This window comes from Pseudorca crassidens, chromosome 14 (genome assembly GCF_039906515.1).
Source record: "Pseudorca crassidens isolate mPseCra1 chromosome 14, mPseCra1.hap1, whole genome shotgun sequence".
Taxonomy (NCBI): Eukaryota; Metazoa; Chordata; class Mammalia; order Artiodactyla; family Delphinidae; genus Pseudorca; species Pseudorca crassidens.
Window position 1 is genome coordinate 50,381,937 of NC_090309.1, and position 22,019 is coordinate 50,403,955.

General features: G+C 32.8%; 1 protein-coding gene across 21 annotated transcripts in view; it reads left to right on the forward strand.

The window, feature by feature from the left end:
• The window catches only part of NRXN1 (neurexin 1), a 1,121,405-nt gene that overhangs the window by 90,492 nt on the left and 1,008,894 nt on the right, over positions 1 to 22,019 (forward strand). For 14 of the 21 annotated variants that reach the window (XM_067702999.1, XM_067703012.1, XM_067702998.1 and 11 more), the window contains exons 3-4: positions 9,614 to 9,631; positions 12,954 to 12,983. The exons of 5 other annotated variants lie outside the window; for them this stretch is intronic. In XM_067702999.1, the coding sequence (XP_067559100.1) occupies positions 9,614 to 9,631; positions 12,954 to 12,983 (48 nt within the window). The remainder of the gene's footprint in view (positions 1 to 9,613; positions 9,632 to 12,953; positions 12,984 to 22,019) is intronic. 2 more of the 21 variants (XM_067703000.1, XM_067703018.1) reach the window with 1 other exon arrangement.

Here is a 22,019-nt window from a genome sequence, read left to right on the forward strand (position 1 = left end):
TTTCCATAGTAATACAAGTTCTAAAATAGTACTGTCATAGTTCAGGCTGCTGTCACAAAGTACCACAGACTGGGTGGCTGATAAAAAACAGAAATTTTATTTCTTACTGTTCTGGAGGCTGGAAGTCCGATATCAGGGTGCCAGCATGATCAGGTTCTGGTGAGAGTCTGCTTTCAGGTTGAAGACTGCTGACTTTTTGGTGAATTTTCACACGGTGGAGAGTAGAGGGGGGAAGCAAGCTCTCTCATGACTTTTACAAGGGCACTAATTCCATTCATGAAGGCTTCACTCCTATAACCTTATATAATCCTAATTATCTCCCAAAGGCCCCACCTCCTAATATCATCATACTGAGAAGTAGGGTTTCAACATGAATTTTGGGGGTACACAAACATTCAGTCCATAAAAAGTACTGAGTCAGGATGCTATTCTGGTTTAGAAACATATATTTTCTTCTTTGAAATAAGATAAATAAATATCTGGTTATGTTGGATTATCCCTTTCAAGCCATTCTAATGGCAGAGGCTGGACTTAGATGTCAGATGAACTCAGGACCCTTTGGAAATCATCTTTCCTTTTCAATACTTTATTTATTTACCAGACAACAGCTCATTGGGATATCTAGATTAAATGTGATTAAGATGTTGAGGCTATAAATATATTTCTGTTTCCATTCTTACATTGACTCATTTTCTTTACCATGTAAAAATGGAGATTGAATGTCACTAACCAATCATAAATAAGAGTACTTTTCTATAATAAAATGAACGATGTTTAATTTTATGATCAGGCCTATATTCTTTAAATACTGAAAATGGAGTCGGCAGATCCACTCAATTTTTATTCTTCACCTTTTTCATTCTTTATATGAAACTCTTTAACCTGTTGTTTCATCTCTTAGATGTTTTTGCCACCTCCTTTTTTTTTTACTATGTCACAATTAATGCTTCCATGTTCAGGGTTATTTTTCCATTCTTCCTACTCATAGTTTTTATTTGCCTGCTCAGTGGCGCATTTGTTATCATGTCATAGCCCCTTGATAGGATCTTGGACTTTTATAGAATTAACTAGAGGTCTGAGCTGCTTCTTTTATCCTTTTATATTCCTTGTCTCTGCCGTATTTCAGTGTTACAGAAACGTTGATCCTTTTATTTGCCCATTCGGTTTATTTTCCTATAGTATAGTACTCAATAGGAAGCCTATTTTATAGGAAGAGAAGTCTTTGACATATAAGGTAAGAGAATTCACTGTATGAGACTGTGTGATGGAGGATGCTTTTTACTAATTTGAAAACCCCTGTTGTTATTAAACTATTATGTAAAAAACATTGTCATAGACTTACAGGTAAAATCTGTGACAATAATATTAATGACCTAATGGGGAATATTGAGAAAAGTATTGATGTTTAGGATGGAGTTTATGAATTGAAGTGGTCATAATAGCATTGTATTGCTGCACATTTGGAAGCAATATATTATGAATTATAACCTGATGAGATTATTTTGAAAATTAAGTCTTTATCTTGGAAGTCATTTGGGTCAAAAAAAAAAAAAAAGTCTGTGTTCCAGCAGTCAGAAAGCAGTTTGTACAAGCGTCAAGAAATAATGTTATATCATATTCATATTATTCCATTTTAAAAAATAAAATGAACTGTTTTGAATGATGGAATTAACATTTACATATGCTCTACAAGAGTCCAAATTTTTTTTTTTCTTTATCTTTCAGAGTGCTTTCTTAAGCAGCAAATGTCCATTTCAGGACAAGATAAGATGGGGAATTATAAGGCTACCTTAAAAGCTTGTATTTGTAGTGATTCGATTTTATGGATCAGTAAATCAACAGATAAAGGATAGATTATTCAAGCTTATGGTCCCCTCTTCAACATGGACTTGCATTCATATGGGTCTACTTAAGTACTAGACATTAGCCCAAACATCTCTATATATGAAATTTTCAGTGATATAGAATTGGTTGTACCTATGAACAAACTATTTTATTCTTAGCCTGTAACGTAAAACTGTATTTTTTTAAGGAAAATAGGAGACTGGACAATGTATTTAGTTTTTCTTTCTTCTTGTCTATTGATTCACATTTTAAAAGATTAGAACTTGCTGCTTAGTTCCGAGGAGATTTACTATACAGCATGTATGTAAAAGGAATAAAAGTAATATTTTTATCAGATTTGCATTTTATAAGTAAAACGAAAAGGCAGATACACTATATGCGGCAAATTCGTATTATATTGCCTTACCCTCCACAATATTTGACTTGGAATGAAAGTGTTCTTTTGTTTCAGATATTATAAAAGGGAAGAAAAATTTTATGTGCCGTGAATGAAAAGAACACTTTCCTTTAAATTTTAAAGGCAGCAAGAAATTATGGAATAATTCTCCCTTTTATTTCTAGTGGTTAGAATGCCCATGGGTAAACACACCTGTTCTTTGCTATTATAATAGGGCAAAGGTTTTATAAACATGTTTTTTAAATTTTTTATGGGAAATAATTCATTCTAATAGTACAGGGAAGAAGAGTGTTGGGACCTTTTTTTTTTCTTCAATAAAGGAAATAGTATTATATTTTTTGACTTTATAGAGTTAACACGTAAATGCAATTAAGAAAGAAATATTTTCCCTAAATATTTCTGCCTTCTTGTAACAGCATCAAAGAAATAATGAGTACAGCCTTCATACTTCTTTATTGTATTACTTTAAAAAATGTGACAATAATAAATATATTTTGATAATAGTTCCAGGAACATCGCACCACCTTACTAGACACTTCAGCATTACCCTATGTTGTCCAAATTCTTCATGTTTATTTTCTTTTTAAAACAATTTTTTGGGGAATTGACATATATACACTAATATGTATAAAATAGATAACTAATAAGAACCTGCTGTATAAAAAATAAATAAAATTCAAAAGAAAAACAATTTTTTTTTTTGAAATCTACACAAACTTGCACAAGGAGCCTTAAAACATACTTTCTGTATACTCTTGAAATCTTCTATTTTTTATCTGGGTGTCTTGGGCAAGTCACCCAACCATAGTGAGATAATATAAAGATTATATAAGATAATGTTTATGAAAGTACATTTAAAGTGGTAAGGCCTACCCAAGAGTTAGTATATTATTTTTTATTCTTATTTCTCTTGAGCATTTAGAAGAAGTTACTTGAGATCTTCATAACATTTTATAAAACATTTAATAAAAATTGCATTTGCTCTGATTATTTTCTGCTCTCCACTGATTGATTCTGAGGAATGCATTAATGTTTTGTCTTAACCTGATATTCCTACATTATATTTAGTAAGCAGAGAATAGCACAGTTTGTAGAGAAACCACCAACTTACAAATATTAGATCTAACCATATTAAATTGTTGCTATTTAACCAATTTTGATCTGAAAACAATAATTTTATATGTTTCAACCCCAGGTACTATTGGACTAATAAGTGCTTCAGTCTTTGGAGAAGCAGAAGAGTTCTTTTCAACAGTCTTCCTCCTATTCAAATGTCCTACATGTGAAAAGATTACTAGATATTTGGTTCATTGTAGGTAGCATTTTAGTCAACTCTGAGAGATTCCTGGAAAATTTTAACATACTATCTGATTCATTTAGGGGAAAAAAACCCAGTTAATTCCCCTTAAAATTATTTTCAGTGATTTCTATAAAACTTTAAAATTAAATTAGCCATAAATTATAAAATATGCAAATATCTTGAGTTTTAAACACTAAAGAAAATGAAAAAGTCTTGAAGAACTGAAATATCCTTTTAATATTTATTTCATTTTTCTTCCAGACTATTTGTTAAATGTGCAAAGGTCCTAATGGATTAAAGATAACATGAATTATTTATTTTGAAATAAAATTTTATTTTTCCTTAAATATAATAATGTATTTATAAATGACAGGTCAGTTTTATATCATACAAACTATTTTCTGTTCAATTTGTACAAATCTAATTTGTTAAACTCTAAATTTAGGACTTTTTCTTACAGTATGGTTTAGTCATATTTTTGTGTAATATCCCCTTAATTTAATGACAAAATATGTTTGTTTTTATTTCTCAGAGAAATTAAATAGATTTGTCTGAGAAGCTAAGTATAAATGAGTAAAATCAGAAGGATTTGAAAGTTTATTTGAAACATCTCTGTAATAAAATGATTTGTGAAAAAACTGTACACATCAAGCATATGTTAGACAGTTCTCTCAAATGAAGGGCCATTGGTGTCCTTCAGCAGAATTCACCTACTGTCTATTTAATGTTGGAGAACCTAGGACACATTGTGGAGTATTCTCTGCTGGTACCACACAAGCCAGAGGATGTTTCCTGTTTATTTGCTTGTAAGAAAAGTCCCATCTGAGTACTGGCACACCCACTAGAAGGGGTGATATGTTGGGTAGGTAGGTAGGGGTGTATTTAAATTTATTTTCTCAACTCCAAACCAAGAGCTTTCCTCCTAAAATGTGGTGACTTTGGACTCTTAATAAGGAAGCACTACTCACCAAAACCAGCTTTCTTTGGAGAGTTTGTGTAGCAATGATTGAGCTTGGGTGGGAAAGTACATGGTAACACCCTATTCACTGTTATCTGTCAGTTCCGTACTAGGAAACGTCCATTTCTCAGTAAGCAATAAAACAATAAAAATGAGCACACACGGTGTAGACTATGCTCTGTTTATGGTCACTGTTAAATGCAGTGGTCTTTCCCTAAGTCCAGCTATTGATATGAATATATAAATGTTAACTCTCAAGGTTTAGATGTAGGGAAGAATTGAGGCTATAAAAGCAAAATAAAATCCTTGTAATAGTCCCTCATGAAAAGAAAATGTGAAATTGTATGCAATATAGTTTATGCGTGCTATTTAATATATACTTTAATATGTTGACTAATAACTGTTAAATTCTATTAGGACAATTGAACAGCTTAAAACACCAGAAGAATCTGCCATATAATTAGACTTCCTTCTATCTTCCTTCTTTCCCTTTCTTACTTTCTTCCTCCATTAACAAGATGGAACATTTTGAATCGAATACCACAAGTTCTTTGTAACAAAATTGGTAGGTACTTTGTGAAGCAGAAACAGAGGGAGTCTCCAGCTTATGAAAGTATAATCTCAAAAGTTATTTGAATAAATAGGTTGAAACACATATCACATTTCCCATGGAAACAACACTGTAAGGCAAAGTAAACTCAGACCACTTCACAAAGGACCCATTAATTCCATGATATACTTGACACATTGTATTGTACCAAAAGTATAGTCAGACATTGCCCATAATGTTCCAAGGGAGAATGGTTTTATAGTTCTAAGTGTGATGCCAGGAACATCTCTGCTGCTTCAAGTTGGTTAGAGATACCCTTATCACTCCTGAACAGTGAAAAGAGAGAAAAAATTAGCGTCTCTAGTTGGCTTCCCTCATGCCCTAGGATCCAGATTCCAGCAGGCTGAGTGGGAGTGTCATTTACGTGAATTTGAAATAAGTTGCCTAGCCCACCTGTTAAAAAGCATTTTTGCAACTAGCCGGATTCCTGCCCAGGCTGTTTCTTTCCTTCCTTAAGCCTCCATAATGGACCTTTCTGCTTCATTTTCTGTTTGCACCTCCTGTTGGTTCTGGCTGGCTTTTGTCTTCCTCCAGCGGACTGCTGCCCAGATCCAAAGAACCAATGATTTTCTCCATTTCCCAGTCCTTGAAGCATTCCCAGATTATTGAGGTTTTCTAAAGGCTTTCACTGTTAACACCAAAAGAAAAATAAAACAAAACTCCATCCTGTGCCACCATGGGAACCAGACCCTGCTATACTGGCATTTGGCCCTCCAAATAAGGGGTGAAATCTTCAAAAGTAATGTGAGGGGCTAGAAAGACGAGGATAGACACTAGCAAGCTCGAGGTATGTTAAGAAAGGAAATAAAATTGTATTCTGAATTCCTCCTTCTGCTGGCTAGCACCCGCCACCAGTTTTTCTATGTAGCCCACTGTGGAGTGCATAGATCTGTGTGGGAAGCCGCCTGAGATAGTGGCAGTTTTGATGGAGGAGCGAGGGAGTGAAAGAAAATGAAGGGAGCCAGTCACAGGCAACTAGCAGAGAAGGAAGAAAGCTGAAACGGAGAAAGAAAGCCCAAGTGAGGGCAGGAGACTTCTTCTGGCCAGTTTTTAATGTAGAATGTAGTGTGTAAGTTGACTACTGCATGTGCATTTAGATGAAGCCTTTCATATTGCTAAGCTTAAACACTGATTATACAAAAAGGAGTTAATTGTGACATTTTAGTCCAAACTTTAATTTATTCACTTGTCATGATTAAATTTCTGATTTTCTTTACATTGAAACAAGAACATTTTTTCCTTATTCATTTCTCTTTTCCAAGTAGTATGTCATTAAGATTATGTGCAAAGAACACTGTCATAATAAAGTTACCGTCCTTGCATTCTTATAAGCTGAGGGCCAAAGGAAAAACATTTGTGAAGATGCTCTTTTGAAGTAATTTTAAAACGTACAATTTAATAGTCTGCAGCTTCCCTCAATGTCAGCACACAAATAACATGACTGATATTCTAGTGTTTGATTTCTGTCTCTGTGAGGGAAGTATGTCTTATCTGAAAGAAAAATAAGGTTTAAGTTATCTTTTTCATGGTTTTATATTTATTATTTTCACAATCAAAAGAAAAAGAGTGTGATCTTTATAGGTGGCATGGTGATCATAATAAAGTTGATTACTAAGAGGCTCACTTCATGTACACAGCAGGATTAGGTCAGCAGAATTAAGAAGCCAGGGTTTTCTTCAAACCAAGAGCTTTTCCCTAACTTGACAATGTATGCAGGTAAGGCTGGATGGACTGCTTTCTACCTTACACTAAGACAAAATATACTGCTTTACCTTTACACTGGAGCATGCCAATTTCAGCACCTCTCTCTGTTGCTGCTCAAAACCAAAATAGTATTTGATCGCAAAGAGAAAGCAAAAGTTGGTGTGATGAGAAAAACTATTCTTTTTAAACTTGATATTCTTTGTTTAGTCCAAAAACCAAGTAGAAAGGAAAGAAAAAAAGAAAAATACATAGAGAATGATTGTAAATGCTAGAGCTTCTGCCATTTATAGCTACTTCCAAATTCTGAAATAACATAGAGGTCATCTCTAGGTTAACAGGTTTTAAGTCAACTAAAGCTAACAAATGCTTACCAAAGGAGTGGAATAGAATGAAACAAAAAAAGAGAAGTATTTTATACTATGATTGAATCTGAAAATATATAGAAACTCAAGGAAAGTCTGTTCTAAGCCAGTTTTCTTCTTCTTTTTCTTCTTTTTTTTAAAATTTTTAAAATAAGAGTTAATATATTACCCTTTCTTTCACTCTAGTACTTCTTTAAAAAAATCTAAGTCTTCGGAGAAGACTATTTTTCTGAATATGGTCAAGTCAGGATTTGATTACACTTTGGGCATGACTTGGATTTGCATAAAAGGAGCTCCTTTAGTTAAGCTGGTTCTCTGTATGAATAACTCAGAGAAATGCTGGATGACTGGGCGGGATCAGTGGTATTGCCTGTGGCTCCGTGCCTTAGTTAAGAGTGAAAAGAGAACTCATTTTCAAGGAACCAAGTCAATGACCTTGATTTTATTAGTGCACCTTCCTTTCCTAATATCCTACTAAGCACATTTATAAAATTTGTGTCAAGACTTGTCCTGTTTTATTTTGTTGACTTGTTTTTCATTTTCTTTTCCCTCCCTATTAGATTTTCATGCAGCACTTTCCCAAAACCCCTTTCTGGGACTGTACTGCTCATGACCATATTTGCCAAAGGACTGTCCTCTAAATTCCCTGATTTTGTTGTTTTACATATTTAATAAACTTATTGAAAAATGAGCATCTTAGGTGGGAAATAGAATTTCAAAGGATGTCATTGTAAAAACCAAAGTATATAACATTAAAATCTATATCTTTGTATGATTTCCAATATAAAACAATAAAATGAAACTTTACTATTTGTGTCCATGTCATGTCCAAGTTGCCATTGAAAAGTAACAAATTCTAATTCCTTATTTGGTAGATTGGAAGCCTAAATCAAACAGGAGATGAATATCACATACCAAATATTTCAATCATTTTTTATTTCTTTTAAAATGAGCTCTGGCAAACCAAGTATTTTGTATAAATGTTGTTGTCCACATTTATCCACTAACAATTTTCTATTATGTAAGACCATATCAATAGGTGTACCTGTGTTGATATCTCAGTTTCCACCTAATATATTTTAAACAAAATTGATGATTTTTTAATTCATTAGTAACTTTAACCATTAAAAAAGCTATTTGTTGAACCTTATGAAATGGTGCATTTACAGTTGTTTTTCTTTCAAGTTACTGCATTTGCTGTTGTTTTGTTTTTTATAAACACTTTTCATCAAATGGGCAGTTTAAAAAATACAGCTAAAAAAATACAGCTAATTAATTGAAATACAAGAATGAGACAAGAAATGTCAACATGGATATACTTTACTGTTGAAAACATTTTGATAAGTATTGAAACCTTGCTCTCTCCCTAGTGCCGTAAAACAGTTTTTCCTTCCATTTCTTACCTGATGCCAAGCCCGGTGTCTCAAATAGTACTTGAATTGCCTAATATATACTAATAATATTTTAAATTCCATACCCTTACATTGATTATGTGTAGGAAAGCCATACCCTTACATTGATTATGTGTAGGAAAGACATACAAAATCTGATTGTATATATGTGTGTGTTTGTATATATATATATGGAAATATACTTAAATAAATATATAAAAATATGTAAATATTGTGCAGATATATGGAAATATAAGGGAAAGTTCACCCAATATTATCATTATCTTAACTACATACATATTCTCACCCTAAACAGAAGCACAAAGTGAATAAATCATGATATACTCTGCCTAAAGGACCGCTGCCAAATGGACTGCTCTTGTACTCATTACTCTTTCTACTTAACATTTTTGAAAGTTAGCATTTAAAAATTATAATAAACCATCGTCATCTGTGATAAAATATGAACACACTATAAACAAGCTAAATAAATGATAGATTTTAGGTGCATACATTTATGTTGTGTTTTTTTTAAGGAAAGAAATTGAAGTATTAGAAATATTTAAAGGCCATTATAGTAAGTCGATTACATAGTTGGTAGAACAGGCATACCTTTAAGTGAAATGTCATGGCTATTTGCAATGAACTTTCTTTTGTCCAAGTAAGTCCAAGTCAGAATTTAGAAATAGAATCTTTTAGAATTGTTATTTTAAGAAAAGCTGTAAAAATAATTGCCTAGGGCAACCATGCCAGCAACATGTAAGAGTTATGTTTGCTTTACACAGGGCAGTGAAAGACTTTTGAACACTCCTTGCTCAGTACACAGCAGTATTACTGTAATTTTGTCTCATATTCTTTAAATGCTGCCAATGGGAGGGAACCTGCTTTCCCGTGATTGTGTTTTCCCCTTTGAATGGGAGCGATGGAGCACTTGCATGATGTGTTTGGTGCCTTGCATGAAAAAGACATGCAAAGGCAAGGTCCAGTCTGCATGCTGCTTAATGAATGTTTTTCCTTTTCTCTCCCTCCTTGTCATGTGCTTTCAGAAGACAACAATGTGGAAGGTGGGTGCTTTGTACTTTATTTTCCAACGCTCATTTGCCTTTTATTTCTTAGTATTAATAGAGTACATCTCGAATATAGAAGGTAAGTTGAACTTCTTTCTGAGTATTTGCTGATTTCTGGATTGTGTATCATTTTTCATATAGAACACACACACTCTCAACTCCATCAGCCCCAAGTATATGAAACTCCTTCAACCTTAACTCCAGCGTTTGGTGGACTTCAGCATCCCATATGAACCTTAGAATACTTATTTCAGTGTTCTGCATGGAAAAATGACACAATCCTGCTTCTTTTATTTTAAATGAGAAAGTATTTCTTTGCAGTTTCTGAACACAGTGCATGATTCTTTCTCCATTTGTTTTTTCTTGGTCAAAATGATTTCTTTGGGAAATGTTGAGCATTACATCATCTCTAGCCCATTGGTCTAGTTTCAAATGATTTGATTTATAAAAAAAACACAAAATAAAGTACTGACTATAATTAAGACGTATAAGTTTAGATTAAAAATAAGCCATTGGCCAGTGGAAATGAAAGCATACAGCACTCCAGCGTGATTACTGGTAAGTATATTTGTAATATTCTGTGTCTGTTAAATAAAATTATGGTATTTGTTTAAGGTTTTCTAAAGTTATATCTATCAAGGAATTTTGAGCAAGTTACACATTTTTCCTGTAGAATCCAACAAACTAAAACATATTTCAACATTCTTTTAAAAAATTTTTAAGATTTTTATCAAAATGTAGTTGATTTTCCATGTTGTGTTAGTTTCATATTTTAACATTCTTACCTTTAAAGAACTTAGTCCATGTGCTGCCAAAGAAATATGTAAAGGATAAAAATACAAAAAGAACTACGAAGAGCAAAGAATTGTGAAAGGGAAGTTTATGTCCTATCAACTTACATAATCACAGCATTAACAGTTCTTGCATAAACAACTTACTAGTATCTATATCAGAAGAAAGTGTTTAGCATATTTTATTTTGTTACAGTGTTTTGAAATATAGCCATTTATAATGTTCATTTCTGCCCAGTGATGGATTCCCTAGAAAAAGAGTCCCCATCTAATGTTACAGATAAATAACCATTAAAGTTACTAAGATTTGATGTCTCAAAGAGTAATACATGATAATACAAAGTTGATCAGTAACAGGTTTCAGCATATTATTTGTGATTCTTTCATGGATTCTTTCAATTGCTTAGTTGCTAAACATTTCTGTTTCATTATTTAAGTAAAATAGATTAAAACTTTAAAAGAAATCATCAGTGACTATTTTTCCAAGTGTTGCATCTGTATATGGCTTTTTTTTTTCTATACTATAATTTAAATAGCATGTGAGTGTGTACTTGGAAAAGATATTACGCTGCAGATCTGACTGACATCTTTCAAAATCAGTCTCATTTATAATCGTGCATGTTATTTGAGATCAAAAGGGTTTTTTTAAGTATCTTTTTGACTTCTTTTGCATTTCCTTAACCATCCTGTAAAATGTTCCGTGTTTCTGCTCTTTTCTCTTTAAATCCAGTTGCATTCCAAGGAGCTTTAAAATCACCTTAATAAGCATGAATACCCCTGTCCTTACACACACTCATCCCATGAAAAATTTTGACAAGATTTTCAGAGTATAGGCTCATAAACTATTGTAATAAAGTTTATTCAGTCATAATTTTTAACATCCCTATTTATAACTCCACTTTGGCAATATAGTTTAGCTCCTTTAGAGGTAGAAAGTATAGCATGAACAATGTTAATGCTTTTGAGATTTAAAAATTTCCATTCTCACTAAGGTGGTATTAAAAACCATTGAGGAATCTAAAAATTATATCTTGTACAGAGATATTTCCCTGATTTATCAATAGTTTACAAAAAAGTTATAAACTTTTATTAGGAAATATGTATAGTAATATTTAAAGTGAAATTAAATGAAAAATTATATAACCTGGACAGATAAGCCACTATTCTTAAGCATAGAAGATATCATGAGTCACCAACAGGTCATAAACCTTTTAAACTGATTGTATGATTTTTTGGGGGAGGGGGTTAAAATCACTTAGAAAATACAAAAGAAGCTAGATTTCAGAAACTTTAAAATACTATGTTAAATAATGTTTATATTGTGATTATATGATGATTTTAATTGTATCTGCCCCACAGGAATGTTTAAATACCCCTTTTAAGGAAATGATACAGATTATTTCAATACTGATGCAAGTAATACACAATGTTATGTAGCTCAAAGTCTCAAATATATTTGAACTAACAGTGGGAAATGAAATACACATTTTATTAAATTTGTATGTATGCTATATTTCTTTGACATTATCCCATATTCTTGAAATATACAGGGATTGAAAAGTAACTTAATTTCTGAATTTAGAATAAAGAACTAGGAATTAATGCTAAAAAGTAAGTCGTATCTTCTTGGACAGTGAAATTTTTTTTAAAAGAACATTGCTAGTATTCTTTAGAAAAGGGGTGATCTTAATCTGAAATTGTCAAGCAAGAGTTAAAAAATAATTTAAATAAAGGGAATTCAATATTGTTTCAGAAAACTTCATTGATGAAATTATATCTTAAATATACTCATGATAACTCATAGTTTAGTATTTAAGTAATGCTTAAGTAAAATGCTGAATAATTTTTTTCTCCATGGGAAATTACTTAACCCTATTTAAAGGTGATCCATTGTTTCTTAAAAACATTATTCTATAGTAAATTCAAACTTTACACCTGCATGTCTGATGATCTTTTTTGTATTTGAACAAGCTTATTCGATTGCTACATGTGTCAGACAAGGAGACATTTCTGCATTATCATTTCAGTGTGCTAAGGATGTGTTTTTTTTTTTTTTTCATTTAATTATGAAACTTCTCATTTTTTGATGAGGGGAAAAAGATCAGACCCAGCCCATGTTTCAGGTATTCTTTTGGGTTTTTTAAAATATAATTTCATCACCAAAGAATGGCAGTCCCTGTGGGGGCAGTGTTCAAAACAGTCTCATCAAAGGGCACGAAGGGCAAGTGCAATATTTAAGGGATTGGTTGGATTTTAAGTCATGCTCTTATGCTCTTGAATGTTCCAACTGATACATAGAAGAAATACACGGTGCAGCATATGCAATTGTTTAAATTGCAGTTCTATAACTCTTTGCCCCAAAGCATTCCAACCAGGAGTTGAAAGAATGCTTTTTGATTTGCCTCTGTGATACAGACATGTCTCATAGGAAACAAGATGTCTGTCACTGAACATTTTTGTCACTGTGACAACCCTGCCTTCCCATGCTCCCTTGTTTATTGCTGACTGTGCTCTTGTTTCCCTTCAAGGTCTGGCGCACCTGATGATGGGCGACCAAGGTATGGGCTCTGTTCCTTTTCCACTCTGCTTTCAGTGTTTTCTTGTTCTGTAGCTGCTTTCAAACCATCACTGCAAAGGATGGGCAAATGCTTGCAAATTATCTGGCTGCAAATTAAATACATAATTTTTGTTCACATTTTTTCATGTGTTTTTCTCCCCTTTGTTGCTTTGATATTGGTTTGCACCTTTGATTTTATTTTCCTTTATTCTTTGCACTATAATATCTGCAACTAAATAAGACATAAGAACTTGTAATTGAAAGTTTTCATACATTTATCAGCATATGCAGTTAAGGGTAGTTATAGTAAAGAAAAACCGAGAACCATCATAAATTAACATATGAAAAAAGATATTTGGTTTTATGTACTACACCAGAAAGAGTCCATTTTTCACCCATGCATGTCAGTTTGGGAACATGCAGACATCTTTGGCTTCTGGCTTCTCGAATGCTGAGTATAGTGTTCTACAAAATCAATACTTTTTCTACCTATAAGCATTGTGTATCTCCTTTTGTGTAGTCTTTTAAAGTGAGCATGGGCTTTCTAATTTCTTTGCATGTATTGCCTTAAAAAAGGCAGATTTCTCAACATGTACTGATTGTATCTCCATTTGTGTTCAAATCCTATTTATACCTTCTTGTATATTTAATTTTCAAAGAGTAGTGCATATACATATATTCATAATTCTTATTGTTGTTTCTCTCCTCTTTATTCTTTTTGTATGGAAATCCTTTCTTCATGGAACCATTTCATCAAATCCATAGGTAAAAGTAAAGGTATTACATTATTTTATTTCTTCTTAATATCATCTATATGAATAACAGTGCGTCTATATGAATAACATTATTTTATTTCTTCTTAATATCATCTATATGAATATCAGTGTGAATAACATTTGCAAAATACATTTTTCAAATGTATTTAGACCTTTTGGCATTAATAATGGGCACTGGGAGGTAGGTATGTGTGGTAATGAATATTTTATGAATTTAAGGTAAGAAAAATCCATCAAAATGTTTCCCTTTGTTTTTTTCTTGCTCTTTAGAGTGACTTATTTTTCGTGTCAGCTGCTAGTATAATTAGCATATTTAGAAATTAGTGACAGGTTTCAGTGTCAGTTTTTGCAGTATCATTTGATGGTAGTTAAATGATGAGTGTAGCCACCAGAAATATATCATCCGCAAACATTTAACTCTGGAGCGCACCTGCCCCAGCCATTCTGCCTAGGGTTGTAAGTCTAAGCATGTGCAGCATTGAAATGGTGCTGCTCTGGGCTCATCAGCTTGTGGTGTGCTAGATGTCATATATACACGTTGACTCCACGGTAACCTGCAAAGGCGGTGTCCTGAAAGAGACAAAGGAGAAGACGAGCCTGCTCTCTCTTTTGTGCATACTAACTTTGTTTTAAGAACATTATCAACTCAGGTTTACATTTCTGCATCACTTGGTAAGTCAGGCATGTGTACTCTTTGACAGTATTGGTGCCAAATTTAAAAGCATGCTTAGTTTGCCATTTAGAACCATCCACGTTGTGTTTAGTGTTTTCATTAAAAGAAAGTAGATGATATGCAACTGTGGTAAATATGTGTCATAGCCTTTAAAGTAACCATTTTTAACTATGTATTGGTGAATGTGCCCTTGGTCTCTAGTTTTGTTTTATTTTGTTTGGTTTTTGTTGTTGTTGTTATTTTAAAGACAGGCATGTGTTTCCTTGAATTCTCTGAATCTTTCTTTTGCTCTGAATCTTAATCTGGTGAATTGAGACCAAAGCTCACAGTTCTGCACCTTTACATTAGTGTCATCTAGCAGGGAAACTTTTCTGTTTGAAAAAGCACTGAACATGAGCAGAGCAATAAATAAGAAATGATATCAAAGTTTTAAATGTGTAACATAGAGCTTTAGAAACAAATGTTTGGATACTTTGAGCCAATAAAAAGAGAACATATGCTATTGCAGTTTGTGTTTTGGTCAACCATTTCCAATAATGTAATTTAATCGTATTTTAAGCCTTTAGCAACTATGCAATGACAGTATGTATCAATTCTTTTAGAGATTTTGTGTACCATTTGGGATACTTTCTAGACTTTTTTTGTTTTTGAGGCCAAATTACCATTACTTTCCTTTCTTAAGTGGGCATTTTCCACCATGTTCCGTAGTGTAGGACTCAGGATGGCATAGAGGGAATCTATTTATATTTTATTTTACTGGCTGAGTGAAGTAAATGTCTATGTGTTTGTATATGTGCATGTTTGTATTTGTATGAATGCATGTGTATACACAAACTTTCTAAATATACGCACACATATATACCCATTATATTGTGAAAAAAGTAACTCATAAAATAATATGCTAATTATATAACCATTTAACTCTACATATGGAATAATTAGCTGATATTCATCTCAGTGTAATTAATGTTAAGTGTCACTTAACTTTACTCAGTTTTACTATGTCAGTCTTAAATGTTTTCTGTTGGCATGTGTGTCAAACATATATTTACCAGTTTTCACCAAATTTTATTCCTCAGTCAGCACAAAACTACACAGGACAAGAATTTGGTATTTCCTTTACATTCTTCTGTTAATAGGACCAGGATGCTTCTTGGTGTTAAATGGGGAAAGAAGACTTTAAGATGGACTTGGGCATTTTGCAAATCAAAGTGATCACCTTTACATGCTGGTTAATTATGTGTATAGAAATGAGAAACATGATTTATAAGTCTTCATTAATTGCAAATTAGTTCAACAAATCTGCATTCTAGAGCAAAAAATACAATCTTGACTATGATGTGGCATCCATATTCAATGAGTGTCAATAAAATAGAGAATAAAAACATGTGAGTAAGTTAGTTTAAGTGACGGAAATGGAAGTGCTAGGAGAGTGGTTAAAAAGTATGATCAGTGATAGGCATTCAGAAAAGATAAAGATAACACGAATCAGGATCTCCCTTAGGAAGATATCCTTGTCTTGTGCCACCTGTTGGAGGAGTCAAAAATGTATAGAAACTTGACAGTGTGGATTCTTGTATCAGGTTAAATCCTAGTTGTGCATAAAATATGTGTTAAACCTACCTACTCTAAAATAACTGATATGCATTGTAAATTCATGCTTCTCAAGTCTTCCCATCAAATTATAATCCTGGAGCATTTTTCTTGACACCACTTTTCTCTTTAGTGAATTCAGGTGCTCTGCAATGATCATCTGTGGATTAAAGTCTTCCTTTGTTGAATCCAGAAGCAAAACTAGGTTCAAGAACATTATTGCTATCATTTTGATTTATCCTGTATGGATTCTTAAGTATTTTCTGAATTTTTAAATGTCCAATGATAGACAAATGTATTTCATTTTAAAAGTACATTTACAAAAAAAGAACATTTATTCTGATAACCTTCTTCATCCTCCTCCCCAGGCTTCTCTCTAGAGGTAAGCACTGGTATCACTTTATGATGTATCCTTACAGAGTTGGTGTGGATCCTTCCATACTCCATAATTAACTGTTCAGGGTTTGAAACCTGCAGAATTCCTTACCACATAACATGACAAAAACAGATAAGTCTGCTGGAGACATGTTAAGGCTCATTGCTATGTGCTGGCAGAATCATAATGAATGAAACGGAAACTTTCTCACTCTGTAGACCAATCGGCCTCATATTTTCATTTGGTCATTCTGTTTCAAATTTTAGAGTTGATTATTTGGATTTGTTTTCATGTTTTCTAAACAAGGATATGTCACCTTTAATTGGTCACAGGTAGGAATAAACTTTGCTTTCTTTGGAATAGCTGAAGAGAGAGAGTATTCAGGGCCAACCTTACTTCTGTTGGTTGTGGCTAGGTAGATTCAAGTGGTCTTTGTGACATTGTGTTTACTTTCTTTTTAGGTTTGAAATTTGTCATGGGTGTTGTTAGGACTATTGATAATACTAACTTTATTCTGCACTCTATTTAGAATTTAGATTTATCTATTTGCCTGGGGAATTTAGTTTTTTGTTTTTTTTCTATGTATGTTTAACTGGTCACTTCATTCCAACAATTATTTACTTATATTTTACTCTAATGTTTGAAAGAAATGAATGACCATTCAAATAAGAAAACGTCAAAGAAAGTTACATCAAATAACTGCAAATCCAGCCATCGTGGCTGGTTAATAGCTTGGGAGCACAGTTTAATAATTGTCAGTTAAATGTTGATTGAAAGCCTGTATTTTCCATCATATTAATCATTATAATTGTATATATTTATGTGAGTGATTTATATGTTTAATGTCAACTTTTTCCTAGTAGAATGTAAGCTCCATGTGACTTTCTTTTTTCGACCATTGTATTTCCAGAATATTTTTCTTACTGTACCTTGAATTTGCAATTCTCATGACTTAAGTATGTGTGTGTTGGGAGCATATTGGAAAAGGTAGATGTAGAGGAGGACATGGAGGGTTTGTAGTGGACATAGTAGAGGGTGGAAAAGGAAACTTATTCAAATATCTAAAAAAATTGTAGCAACAGATTATATTGAATCCTCTCTGTCTCTATCTCTGAACTTCTTTTGTTTCCTACCATTCATATCCTTGTCCAAAGCTGCAGTATTTCTTTCTAGTAAGACATCATTCCAGTAGCACTTTAATATGTCTTAGCCTATGCACAGCAATGGTCCTGTAATGAAATAAAATCAGTGTATTTTTGTGTTGGAGGGTTTTCAAAAATTTTAATGTGATTCACTGTCACAGTGGCAAATAATCAAATTTTATTTTCTAACTTGATAACAAGTACAGGAGTTTTCCTGAAATTCATATAAGATGATAAGCTAACTAATGTGGTTTCATGAGTTTTTTTTTTTTTTTAAACTGTATCAACTGTGATGTATCGTAAGAACTGTGTTTAAATTGGGTTAGGATTGTAAGCTTTCAATAAAGCCAAAATTTGTCTTATCTTGTGATATGAGCATACTTGCTGTTCCTTGCATTTATGAATCGTACAACATATTTGCAAAATAATTGTCCATTTGACTCTTTCAAATGTTTATTGTTTGATTATCCAGGTTTCTCATGTTACTAGAAGGCGAAGTTATTACAACTGTCAAGCATGTAATTACACATTTTAAAAGTGCCTAAACTTTATTGTATTAGTGAAAATGAAGATCTTAGAATAATTACAAAGAAAATACAGATTTTTCTCGTAAGCAATTGTGTTAATACCTAGGTATAATTGATTCCACTCAACTAATTGATAAGTACTATCAAAGATTATGTATTTTAAAAATTTATCTGTAATGTCAAACCACAATTAGTATTCTATTTACTCTTGAAGTAGATTTGATATTATTAATACTTAGAGAAGAATAACACATTTAGTATTCTTATACATTTTCTTCTGTTTCCATGATTTTTGTTACCATCTTTCATCCCTTATGTTGCTGTGTAGCTGATTTGTCTGTGAAGTGCACAGTTTGCAGTCACCAATGTCATGATGTGTATTTGTTTTATAACTCTGAAATACATTTTGCTGTGGTTTCTGTTGTAGAACTAGTTTAATTTTGAAAATAATCACATTTCTCTTCTTTTGTATGGCTTCTTAAATCATATCTCCTCATTTAGCTTGAAAATATTAACTATTCGGCATTGTTCAGAAGCATTCGTGAATGTTGACAGAATCTTACTGTATTGGAATGCCTATGTGTGATGTATTTGCAACCAAGACATAATTTATTTTGGTTTATCTGTTACGATTTCTACTGTTGCAGTCCTGGAAGCCCCTCATTCACAGCTACCGAACATGGAAAGACCAGAATTTCACTTCATGAAATGAGATATTAAATGTCTACTTCATCAGTACGATATACTCAGAAGGCTATGCGACTATTTAGAATTCGGTATTTATTTTGCAGTTCTTCTTTAGCCTACATGTCTGTCATTTCTGAGTACAATCAAGAAAAGCTACCCGAAGAGTAAATATTTCTGTATTATCTCTTGCTGCAACTTAATCAATTTTGTCATTATATTTATTACTAAGAAAAGTCCCAGCTTCTTTTTATCTCTGCACTATTGGCTCTGTGATGAGAAGTTTCCCATTTACATTCTGTAAACAATTATGACATTGAGTAACTGGAAAACTAAATAAGGATTTTGTTAGGCTTGTAGTGGATTAATTAATCCTCAGAGAAGAGCACAGAAAGGACTCTTCACAGTCTAACAGTTTAAAGAATGATGTAGTAAAAATATAAATTTAGATGCTTTACTAAAATAGATCATAAATAGCAAAACATTTATGTTATATCATATTGGATATTAAAATGAGAATTCCTTTTCCAAAATCATGATTTTATCTTACTTATCCATTTTGAAATGTAGTTTTGTTAATCTGGATTAAAAAAAATCAAAACATTTAGGCTGGTAAGAAGGTATTTCTTAAATTGTGTTGGCCAGTGGTTTTAAAGAACACTATAATTACGCAGAATGCTTAGCTTGTATACTAACGAGATTTGAATCTTTAACTAGAATCATAGAATTTTGGAGCAGGGAAGAACTTTACACATAATCTTTAAAAAATTGCTGACACTCTTTTATTTGTAAGATATAAGAGGAGATATTGCTTATTATGATAGGCAAAACACTGTGGAGATTTTGAACTAAAATAACTAATATAGAGTAACCAACCATTCCTAAGGAGACCTTAAAGACTTGCTCCACTTACACACTAATAATCATGAAACAGGGTTTTATCTTCGTATTCTTAAAAATAAAGTTAGAGGTAATGTGAAGGAAACTGATCATAGAGTATTATATAAGATGCTGTTGTTTCTCATTTTGAAGGTTTCATTTTAGCGGTAAAACTCTACCTTATAACAGGGGAACAGTATAGGTTGGTAGGTGAGCGTCATGAAGTCATAAGACCTGGGTTCAAATCCTGTATTTGCTCTTTACTGACCTTGGGCAAATAATTTAGCCTCACATATCTAGATAATAGGGTCTGTATTATTAGCCAGTAAAAACACTCCATTCTCAAGTATATTGTTACATGACAAATCACAAAAGTAAAAGATGGTTTTTATCAGTGGTGATGATAAAATAAGACACACGGTGAACGTTTAGATTAAATAAATTTGAAAACTAATGGTCTGTAATCTGCCCAGGGTTTTAAAAAAGTATTAATGTCTTAATATCTTCTGCCCATCCTATGAATACCCTATAATTTATAATTCTGTGATTGTTTTAAGTTATAACTAACTGGACATCAGTATTCTGATGGCCCATACTACAAAGAATATTGTAAATACAATAAAGCATGAAAGGTTGAGTCTACTCAGTCAAATGTATTTAGATATTTCTGTAACTCTTTACATTTTCACATTTCTCTTGCATACAGTGATGAACCTGAAATGGACTTGCCTCCCCTTTGAACAAGCATAGGAGTTCAGTGGCAAAATGCTGCTCTTTAGATGCAAATTAATGGGCTGAAGGGGGCAGGGAGTTAAATATTTTCTTGTGGACTGGAAGTACCATCTAGAGGAAACATTTTTATGAATTAATGTTTTGCCTCATTAGTGAGTAATAGAGTGATATATGAGTTAAGTTTATACTAACCACTTAGTCACCTGAAGACCAAATTTTCAAAGAAAAGCTAATTAGGGTCTTCTCTTCTTCGATAGGTATCTTTGTGGGAAAAAGAAACATGATTACCTTAAGATACTTAAATAATTGGCTATGCCCTCACATCCTTCAAGATTTTGCTCAAATGACACCTGAGTCTCAAGAGACTTATGTTGACCATCCTATTTAATACTATGATTTGACCCTTTCCTGAACTCTCTTACCCCAATCTAGTTTCTCTTCCATAACAATTATTATCTTTTAACACGCTTTAAAATGTTTTCATTTATTTTGTTTACTGTTTATTGTCTTTCTTCCACCAGGATATAAAAGGGCAGAGATCTCTGCCCTGCCTTATATATCTCAAGGACCCCAGAACAGGGGCTGGCACAAGTAGGTCCTCAAAAATATTATACTTGTTTAATGACTGACTGATTGGTTAAATAAGTTTATAAAATTTCTTTTTAGATTTTGCTTTGGATGCTCTTTTTTCTTTCTCATAATACACTGATTTTCAAATTTCTTTTTACTTCAAGGTAAATATTCTAATAAAGGAAAAACAAATAAGATCAATAAAACCAGAAATTTTCTCCTTAAACTGGGTGTGAGGAGGACTCCGACGCGACCCTTTTGATCTTCCTTGTTTCCTGCCCAATGTAGGTGATCTCACAGAATTTGGAAGGGATTTGAAAACCTCTCCATTGACCACTGGTGGTCAAGCCTTTTCTTTATAATCCCTCTAACAATCAGTCTTAAAGGAATATTTCTTTAAGAAAGGGATAATAATTCATTTTTGTATATATCTCTGTGTATAGGTAACAGGAAGAGACTCCTGGGAGTTTGGCTTCTAATGGCTTCTAACTAGCAGGATTCATTGTGACTTTCAGGAAGTACCTTTTGGCAATTTGTGACAGAGGAAAAGTTTCAAAGAATGAAGTGGGTCCCCTTGTACTTTATATTTATGTAGCTTATCTAGTGCTTCTCATATTGAAAGAAATAGGTTCATTCTTCTCAGATCCTCAAATAGCTATATACGCCCGAAGGGCCTTTGACTTTTTCCCAGCCTGGGGATAAATGATCGTTTGTTCAACTAGATGATTTATCAGGTAGTCTGGATTTGCAGCCAGCTGTCCTAAACTGTGGAACCTGAGTTGAAGAATTACAGTGGTCGGAAATCTCTGAATTAAAAAGCAAGAACAAAACTGCAGTGCTTAAGGCCATATTTTCCTTAAATTGAGCATCTTATTATTTGTCCTTTTGGTAGAAATAGAGATGGAGAGGGAGAGAGAGGGAGGCGGAAGAGAGAGAGAGAGAGAGAAAATTCTCTCTAGAAAGAATGAGAGTGTTTTCATTCAATCTTAGTCATTGTTACTTAAATCACCAATGTGATCCTTCTCTTGTGGGACTGTTGAAGCCATAGCTTTCCAGAATGGATGTTTTCAAGATTTTTGACATTA